Source organism: Euleptes europaea, chromosome 5, assembly GCF_029931775.1.
Source record: "Euleptes europaea isolate rEulEur1 chromosome 5, rEulEur1.hap1, whole genome shotgun sequence".
Lineage (NCBI taxonomy): Eukaryota > Metazoa > Chordata > Lepidosauria > Squamata > Sphaerodactylidae > Euleptes > Euleptes europaea.
In genome coordinates this window covers 36,337,556-36,347,956 of record NC_079316.1, presented here as the reverse complement: position 1 = coordinate 36,347,956, position 10,401 = coordinate 36,337,556, and the positions used below count along the sequence as shown (strand labels likewise).

The window sequence follows — 10,401 nt, the reverse complement described above, 5'->3', positions numbered from 1 at the left end:
GGAAGGGAGGGATAAAGTACTGAAACTGATTCAAATCAAACTTTTTAAAAATAGGGGGGAATCTGGGCTGTGTAAAGCAGTATTGCTATAACCATTAAAGTTCAATAACTGGCAATCTTCAGGAGTAAAGCTATAGAAGAAATTCTATGATTTTCCAAAGATTTTCAGCTACTGCAGATGGAATCTTTAAATATATGTCTGCAGTGAAGACATGTGGAAGATCTATAGTTCCTACAATTTGAAAATGGCTTAATCTTGCAGGACAGATGTAGCTGAAGTCTTCCAGTGTTGCACTATATTAAAATAAAAACCCAAAATAAGCACCATTTACAGATACAGCGCAACTTACTGATGTTTCCCCTCAAGAGGTATTTTGTGTAATGTTTCCATGTTTCATCCATGTTTCCATCTTCATCCATGTTTCATGCAGACCTGACATCTGCCTATATGTCTGCGTTGTTCTTGCCCATTTTTAAGTGTCCCTGGGAGAGGAGCTGATATAAATTGCAATTCTGGCTTTACAGTAATTAACCAGAAGCTGTATTCATTGGCAAAAAAATGACATGTTCCTCGCTGACCCTGGCACTCAATAAAGGGTGCTGATCTGAAATCTTCAAGGCAGCTTCCAGTTGACATGAGTGACTGTCCACCTCCCTGGTCACCGGATCCAGTGTGCTGGAAGAAACAAGCAAAAGAGGTATAAGGCATCACAGATGTTACCTGATCCTATGCAAGGTTACTCAGGAGTTAGCTTGCAATCCTGAAGGGGGGCGGCGAATTGGCTTAGGAGCCGGTGTGACCTCCGTGCCGACGTAAGTGCCCATTTATCCTGGGATAAAGGGGTACTTATGCTTGCATAGGGGGCATTCACGTCGGCGCTGGTAACCCATGCTGCTGTGAGGGGCTCCACTGCCGGTGCAGCCACGCCAGGAGCAAAATCCAGAAAGTGGGAGCCTGTGCCAGCATGGGAGGCGTTCCTGGGGGCAGAGCTGATGTTAGTCAGCCTCCAAACCCCTTTTGCCCCGGGAGCGCCCCCTCGAGCTGTGGCGTGACTGAGCCTTGCTTTTTGAAATGGGGCATTCCCCCTCCTTTTTTCAATTTTTCCTTTTGGATACTTGTATTTGCAGCGGCTGGGAAGCGTCTGAGGAGGTGGCACAACTGTGCAGCTCCCAGCTGCCGTGGATCTGCTTACCGTCAGTTGAAGACGAGCTATAGTCCATTACTTAGACGGTAGTGAATTCAGTGGGACTTGCTTATGAATAGATCTGTTCTTGGTCATAGTGCTGACCAAGGATTGTAGAAATTACCACAAGATGAACTTAATGCCCATACATTAGAACCATAATTTTTTACCACCTTTTATCCCTTGGAAAATATCTGTACACATTTGCTAAGTTTTGGCTATGTTCCTGTATCTTTTATTGGACCGAGACTGACTGAAACAACCCTTTTAACAATATCAACAAAGCATCTTGTCAGGTATGGCACACAGAAGCACTCTTAGCTTCTTTCAGTTATGCAAATGGAAGGATTATTCCCTGAAGTCTATTTTTATAGTCTGTGGCAAAAACACAGACATCATTTAGATAAGTTTCTAGTTTTGCTATAATTACTGGAAAAACCCTCACAGTATAAACCTGTTATAAAATTATACAGGCACTTAAAATTTTAGAGTGAGATTTTGTTATTACAATGCTGAGTGGATATGTGTGTGTATGAGAGAGAGAGTGAGAATTTATTTTGGCTTGTTATGATAACGCACAGTTTATTTCAAACAAATGTTCATTCATCCAATTCCCACTGAGTGACTGTATACTGAGACACACAGTAATGAACCATGATGATTTTATTAAATGATAATGAAAAAACGGAACACTTCTCGGTTATTCAATGATCTTTGTAGTTATCATGTGAGCAACAATGTGTGGATTTTTACCGAGCCTCTGCAACAATAACAGAAGAACTAAGGCCAAAACAGTCTTCAATCTTACCATCAAAAATGAGTAGCCTATCCAAAGACTTCTCCAGTTCAGCGGACATGGAGGAATGGATTGATCTTGACTATGAATGGCAACAGCTTGGGCAGGAGATTCACATACAGCACATCTGCTAATGTAGGGCTGTATTTCTTCATCAGAGATGGGCATCGTGGGTAAAGGAGCGGCACTTGACAACCAGTAAGATTTATCATTTCTGCTTGCGTAGTAGCAGACCTGATTGATATTGCAATAGGCAAAAGGCATGGTGCTAAATACAGGAAGACAAGATCCAGCCAAACCTAGAACAAATGAAAACAAAAGCAAGGTTATTTATCTACCCTTGAAACAAAGAATGTTAAAGTCAGTCGTGAGTGTTGTCTTACTCCGGGGTCTATACTGCCCAGTAATGATCAAAGCTTAATTACTTTTGTGGTTTTACGGTGGCAGAAGGTTTCCACACAATGTTACATGTTGGTAACTGCCACAGTAATGCAGTTAATGTGGATGAAGTTTTTGCATATTAGATTTCAAGTGGGACTGTTTCATTACCCAAAAGGATTGTTGTCAGGATAATATGGGGAAGGGGAGAATGATGTATGCCACCCTGAGCACCTTGGAGGAAGGGTGGGATAAAAATGTACAAAATGAATAAATAAAAATTCACACCCATCTGATATTTGTGGTTATTGGAAAATGTATTTCTGACACTGGAGAGTGGAAATTACAATATCACAGTCATTTCTTGAGGATGATCAAGAAATGACTGCTGCAGGTAACAGGTAACTAGAAAGTTAACTGTTGCAGATAATAATTTAGCACAGTTGAATCTGGTGTAAAAATAAGCTTATTGCTTATATATTGTTTATTTCTTTTACTTGCTGCAAACAACCAGCTTTTCTTGGGTTGTACATATATGTGCTATATTTGTATATACTGTGTGTGTAACCTGCCAACAAGTCTCAGCCGGCTTATAGCAATCCCATATAGTTTTCAAGGCAAGTGATTAGCAGAGGTGGTTTGCCATTGCCTTCCTCTTCAGAGTATTCCTTGGAGGTCTCCCTTCCAAGTACTGACCCTCTTAGCCTCTGAGATTGGGCTATACCATGCCACCTTCCCTCTCATTTTTATGTCCTAGTATTACTGAGTTGTCATTGTACATTTTAATGTTTATATCTTTCTTTTCTACAAATCTAACTATTAAAAAGGGCAAATGAAATAGGTCTTGCTGATGTCTATTTCTAAATGTATTTTATATATTCCACTTGTATGAAAATGCAGACTTTATCGAAAATCCAAGCATTGACCCTGACATAGTAAAGTTCTTCCATACCATATCATATTTCCACTGTTAACTTTGTTGGGAAAACACCACAATCTTTTCACATGTGAAAATCTTACGTGTTAGAGTACTATGAGATAACTGAATACTCATTTACAATAAAGTATAATGAAAATATGGCATTTTCTACCTTGATAGTGATAGTTCAATGCTTACCAAGGTCTTGATTATGGGCTTTCTCCTGTCCTTCAAGATACAGCAGACTGTACCCAGACCATAGTTTTGGCATTCCCTCTGGACACAGTGGTTCTAGGTCTGATTGACTGTGCAGAACAAGCAAGAATCCACTAGCAACTCTTGTTTCAGGCCCTGGTGGCCCTGGAATCCCAGTCTGGCCTGGAGGACCTTATGGAACGGAGACAAGATAGACAACGTCCCATTTAAAAAGCAGGACCTGTTTCTCTGCTGAATGAATGCCATTAGTTTTTCAGAACAGATGTAACTGATTAGTGCAAGGTTGATAGGCTTCAGTGAAAGAAAAATGCTTGATCATATGTTGGCCATTGGCAATCTGAATGCAAGGTGCTTACTCAAACAAGTGAAAAAAGTATTTGGCATAGTTTTAGGGACACATGGTTTCATCTAAAGATCATAACAACCAGTGTAAAAACCAAATGCAATCAGCTGCAAAACCAGTACTTCCTGCCAAAGGATGGAGAATGATTGCAGAATGCTTACCTCGCAGCCCTGGGCATCCTTTTTCTCCCCTGTCCCCTTGATCACCAGTGGGTCCAGGTGGTCCAGGAAAGCCACTCTGTCCGGGCAGACCTAACAATCCTTCCTCGCCTTTTCTTCCTGAAATTCAAACCATTTATCAGCAAAGATAATAATTCTGCTCTGTACCTTAGCAACAGTTTACTGTGGTGGCTCCCTTGTGCAAAGCAGTTCCCTTTAGATGGTTCTGCCAGGGGTTGCGAAAGACCATCCATACCAAACTGGTAGGAGACCCACTGGAAGCAACCATGTCTGAGGCGCCGACTGACTAGCAGTCCCTACTGATGTCAGCTGCCTGTGGCTGGAGCTACTGGCCCATCTGGAACCATGTGCTTGATTGGTGTTGACCAATTTGTCCCATTCAGCACTGCCTTCCAACATTGTGCTTTTGTCCCTCCTGATTAATTACTCTACAGTGGTAACTCACCAGCAAACTACCTCACCAGTCACTGCTATCATCCATACATAAGATTATGTTATTTAATTAATTAATTAAACTTATTACTTCATCTCAAGCTATACATTCCCTGTGATGTAATAATTTTATATCAAGAAATTATTCAAACCATTTTTCTTTTAAAAATAGACATTGAAAACAAGTGTTTCATATTCATTTGTTTATTTGAATGTTTATTTAGCTTTAAACCCAAAAACATTATAATCTTACAATGAGAAAGAACAAGAACATGGTAAGAATTATAGTTTTGTGTAAAGTTCTGAAGAAAACCATCATCACCACATTTCTCCTTCCATTTCTGATGAGATTTAATTGCAAGAACATGATAGGAGCTGCAGTGTTCACTGAAAACCCAGTGAAGCTCAAAAATCATGAAACTACCACTAAACAAAGTTTGTTGAACCAGTGGTGGATATAGTGATCACAATGTGACACTGGAATCTGGAATCTGAGATATCTGGATTTAAATCCCCACTGGAAACTTGCTGGGTGACCTTGGGCCAGTCATACACTCTCAGCCTAAGCTACCTCAAAGGATTGTTGAGAGGATAAAATGGAGGAGATAAATATACATGTTGCTTTGGGCCCCTGTTGGGAAGAAAGGTGGGGTATAAATGAAATAAATAACTTCCCAGAAAAATTACTGAGCATTCCAAACAAAAGTTTGCTTTCCTGAAAAACAAAAATCCACATGAAATTTGGAGAGAGGGGAAAAAAGCTAAGATCACTCCTACAGGCAACTGCCCAGTGGCTCAATTTTTCAAGAATTCTTCTGCCTTGAACTTTAGTTTAAGTCATGTACAGTTCTTTTGCAGCCAAGTGAAACTGAGATTTAACTGTTCATTTCAAATACTTGTTTAACACAGGAGATTTGTTGCTTTCCTGAAAACAACAATTCCTAAAAGGAATACCCAAATAAACCATGAAACACAATCACATCATAACACCAATGAAACAAATTAAAATTTAAAGCTAAATTATCTTAGTTAAAACTAGCCAGTGAAATAATGTTTCACTCTTTTGCCAAAGTCCTACAATGGTATGGTCTCTTCGGTGAAGATCTCAAAGGAAAATAGAATGTGTGGTTAAACTCAATGTGATCAGAAACGCAGAAATACTGAAGCATGGACTGAAGTCAACATGGCATTGTGTATGTTTCTCTGAGACTCTTCGTCTCAAAGGTATTGGTCCCTTTTCCTCACCACACACCCTTTAGAACCACAAAAGCTTTACCTTGGGGACCAGGGAAACCTGGTGGCCCTGGAACTCCTGTGCAACCTGGTGGTCCTCTTTGGCCTAAAACTCCGGGAGGTCCTGGAGTCTTGGAATAGGAGGAGTTATCAAATTTTCCAGGTTCGCCTGGGTCACCTGAAATATGCAACAGCATTAAACAGAGCCCACAAGTAGGCACAAAATTCACAGAAGTTCTAAATGATTTTGGATTGCTTTTCTACTGTGTTTGACTATGCAATTTTGTCTTGCCTTATATCTATCTATCTATATAGATATATATATGAGAGAGATGGAAAGCAGAATGCACAAGAAAATGTTATTAATACTTGACAGCTATTTATTACTTATTGGAAGCTGAAATTGTTGGGTCCTACCTATTTCTTATACTGTAGATGTACTTATGTGTAACTTGAGCATTGTGTGATTTTGCTGTGATTCCATCATTTGTGTATTTCTAATTCTACAAACAAAAAACAACAGAAAGAAGCCAGAAAAAGGCTGTATCTGTGTCATTCTTCCCAGAACTTATGAGTGTCTATTTTCATTTGTCTTAGTAAACGTGTTAGTCTGAAAGAAAGAACTATCTGGAATTTCACAAAAACACAAGGATAATGAGCAGAGCCAGGCCCATATATGAGTGAAGCCATCTTGGGGGAACTGAGGTTTTGGGGACATCTGAAACGATAGCAGAGGCTTGAGTCTGAGGATTAAACACCACACAAAAAAACAACAACAGATCACATCAGAGCAGTAAGGCTCATTTACATTATGAAGGCAAACTGCAAAAAAAAAAAAAAAGTCAAAATCCTAAATAAACTCAGATCAAATTGGACACTGAAGAATAGTGAAATGGCACCCACTAGAATTGCTGGGACTACATGTGTTCTAATCTCTTAAGAGTACCCTTGGCAACCCTGTGTTGGGAATAAGCAATTTTTTATATCCACTGGGGGAGGAAAGGCAGCACAGTATAGCCCAATCTCGATAAATCTTGGAATCTAAGCAGGGTCAGTCATGGTCAGTATTTGGATGGGAGACCACCAAGGAATACCAGGGTGGCTATGCAGAGGAAGGCACTGGCAAACCACCTCAGTTAGTCTCTTGCCTTGAAAATCCCATAAGGGGTCGCCATAAGTTGACTGAGACTTGACGGCGCTTTACACACATACACATATCAAACAGCAGACCACAGCTGGCAACCACAGAGAGGTTTGGGCTTAAAGGGGAAAAAAACAGACATGCAGAGACATATTATATAAAGGACACTCATCCTTCTCTAGCTTACCTCTATGACCTGGTGGGTTTGAATGTCGAGAACCAGACCAGGACAGCCATTTCACATGCAGGATGAAAACAAGCATCATGCATACAGATTAGACTAAGAATGCAACGGGAACTGTAACAGCTTGCATGGGGAATTATTTTTCATCTTAATGTGATTGTTACAAAGCACATGATCATCCATCTCCAATAAGCGAATGACATGGGGAACTCATTGCCTACATAATCATATAACTTCCCAGTATAATTTTGCATAGGTTTCCATGCACTTTAGGTTCTTACGGTTCTTACTCACTTTGTACTATGCTTATCTAGACAGAGAGCTTGGTACAGAATTACTGGAGTAAAAACCATATCAAATCTTTACCCTGACAAACCATCAAGCATGCTATCACTAAAAATTAGTATATCAGTTAAATGAAAAATAAGCAAACGTTAATACCTGAAACAAGCAATTCAGAACTGACAATTTGCTGCAGTTTTCTTCAGAATACTTATCAGAATTTTCATTATAATACTACATCTGTTCCTAATCTCTTTATGAAATATTTAACATCTAGCCGATAAAATAATTCTAAATCTTCTATGTGAGATGTGGAAATATCAGATTAATATATGCTTGGAAATTTCAAAAGTTTCAGAAACTGGCAGAGAATGATGACTTGTGAAGGATATAGATATCTTTAAGCCAATCCAAAAATTGCTTAAATGGCTGCCAATTCTTTGGGGGGCACAATTCTAAACGATGATTCTTGCCTTTAAAGTTATAAATTATCTGAGTAACTGTCAGTCTCACCCCCACCTGTCTGCTTGACCTATCTCACAGGTTTGTTGTGAAGATAAAATGGAGGAAGGAAGGACTATGGACTATGTATGTTGCCCTGAACTCCTTGGAGGAAGGGTAGGCTAAAAACGCAATACACAGAGAGACAGATAGCCATATTAACTGCTTGTCCCTATTTTCAGAACCTACCTGCCTCACCCATCTTGTCAAGGATGTTCACATAAAGCACCAGTTATGTCTATGCAGATCTATACATAGAATATTACACAGTAACCTAAATTCTGGGAATTGTAATATGAATGCACGCATTCGGAAAGGCTACTGCATACAAAGTAGTGTTAAACTTGTAAAGAAATACCTTTGGGACCCAAAGGTCCAGTTGGTCCTTGAAATCCTTGATCACCAGAATCCCCATGGGCACCAGGAGGCCCCTGTGGTCCTGGGTTTCCCACTGGACCTTAACAAATGAGAATAAATTTGAACCAATACCATCCTACCATATACATTAAGACCATTTTGTTGCTTGAATTTGCCATGCTCTAAACCGGCAACCTCTATCCATACCTTTTGAGCCTACTCTTCCTGGCTTTCCTTGAACACCTTTAGTTCCTGGATTCCCAGGTGGACCAGGAACTCCGGGTAGACCAGGGATCCCACTGTCACCTGGATCTCCTTTAACAAAAATAGTCTTTCCCTGGGGTCCAGTTTCTCCAGGAAGGCCTGAAACAAAAATTTAGATACTGTTGATAATAAATTTGCCAAAATTTCTTTTCAGGTTTGAAGAAAAGGAATATCCATAGGAATCCAGATCAAGCCAAGGATGGTGTACATAGAAACAGATTTCTTTGCAAATATCCCTTGCTAGATTGCAAACATACATACAAAAAGTGCTGTATGTGCCTTTCAAGGCATTGGGTTGGATTTGGCAGTGAGTGGTCAAAGATCTTTCCTGCATTCCTCTCTCCACAACAGTCCCATCCAATCCCAGGAAATTGCTGGGTCAGGACCAGCATGGATTAGCAGTTATGTGAGTTGGGGTCTACAATGTGGATGAGAAAGGAGACTATATCACTCTTCCCATCTCTTCTATCAGCTGAGCAAAGTTGACAGAACAAGGAGGAGAGGCCAATTGTGTTTCCTCCCCTCTTTCTGCTGTAGTCCTCCAACCTGCATAGCTATTATTCCACATGGGTCATATGACCCCAGAAACGACTGGACCCACAGATTTCTGGACCCACTAGTTAAAGATGCACATGTAGTTGGACTGGAATCACTGGATTAGTAAGTTCCTCACCAAAAACCAAACATATGTTTGGTGCTATCAGCTTTGACAGTGCTTTGACTGTCCCCTCGTCCTGGTATATCAACAGATCCAGTCATAGTTATGTAATATCTTATTTAGTTTAGGCCTGAACCCAAGTTAGTGATCTGTTTGGTGGACCATGGGGCTCTGTGCACCACACAGATTCACAAGTGTTTCAATTTTGTTGCTTAGTCTGCTGCTTCATGATAAAATTTCTAGACTTGGAATACATAAACAAGAGGCATGAGTTTATTTTTGCTGATTAAAGTTTTTCATAGGTAATTAGTACCTCTGATGCCATCCAAACCAGCAGGGCCTTGATCACCCGGAGGCCCAGGTGGTGCATTTCCACATGGCTGTCCAATAGGTCCTGGATGCCCAGAAGCGCCTCGCTCGCCTGTAAGAAGCAAGTTGATCATTTTATATTTTAGAGTGGATATAAAAAGGTTTAATACTGATCAATATTTAAGACAACGTGCTTATCATTACCCAACATTTTGCATTCTCCAGGTTATGTGACAGAACACTGAATTTTCATCACCTAAAATGCAATTCTTGCATAGGCAGCATGTGCACTGTGACTGCCATGTGACATGTGCTTACAAGAGTGTCTCAAGAAACTATTGGTTATAATGTCATTAGTGACAAATGAAACACCTCACAGCAACCCATGGTCAGTTACTGGAAGCAGTGTGCTAAAGCTCTGGGATACTCATCCCACACTTTAAAAAAAAACAAAGTATCATAATGACGTTTCATAACTCTGCCATTCAAAAACCTATTTATTTCTTTATTTTCTTGTTTTTTTCCTTTGCTCCTATTTTGTTAAAAAAAATCACTACTCTTTCACAGCAAGGCTCCATCTCATCCATTAATTAATAATAAGATGTTGTGCATTTATCATAACTAGTACACATATTGTGATACCGGTGTTGATCCTACCAAAACCCTATCATCGCACGGAGAAAAGTTTGAAGCCTTACTCCACTCTAAGGATCCTTCCTCTAACTTAAGTGGCACTTCTTGCACTTATAACTGGCATTTGCATGGCTGGAGGTGTGTGAAGATACAGGTGTGAATCTTCAGCCCTAAGTTAAAAAACTGCAGTTGCTTATCACAAAAACCCCACCCTCCTGATTGGGGAAAAACTGACCTCAATGATGTAAATATCAGCATAACAACATGCTGATTCAAAGGCTTTTCTATTCAAACCTAATAAAGAAATGAGGAGAGTGATAGAAGGGCCTCTCCAGTTTAAATTATCAGGACTGTGAGAGCAATCCTAACCTGGTCTACTCTGAAGGAAGCCCC

General features: G+C 40.1%; 1 protein-coding gene across 1 annotated transcript in view; it reads right to left on the bottom strand.

The window, feature by feature from the left end:
* Positions 1–411: 411 nt before the first annotated feature.
* Positions 412–10,401, bottom strand: part of COL4A4 (collagen type IV alpha 4 chain) — an 80,886-nt gene continuing 70,896 nt past the window's right edge. The window contains exons 39-46 of the mRNA XM_056849623.1: positions 9,380–9,487; positions 8,352–8,507; positions 8,146–8,244; positions 5,723–5,857; positions 3,997–4,113; positions 3,475–3,663; positions 1,992–2,278; positions 412–675 (exon numbers count right to left, since the gene is read on the bottom strand). Of these exons, the coding sequence (XP_056705601.1) occupies positions 412–675; positions 1,992–2,278; positions 3,475–3,663; positions 3,997–4,113; positions 5,723–5,857; positions 8,146–8,244; positions 8,352–8,507; positions 9,380–9,487 (1,355 nt within the window). The remainder of the gene's footprint in view (positions 676–1,991; positions 2,279–3,474; positions 3,664–3,996; positions 4,114–5,722; positions 5,858–8,145; positions 8,245–8,351; positions 8,508–9,379; positions 9,488–10,401) is intronic.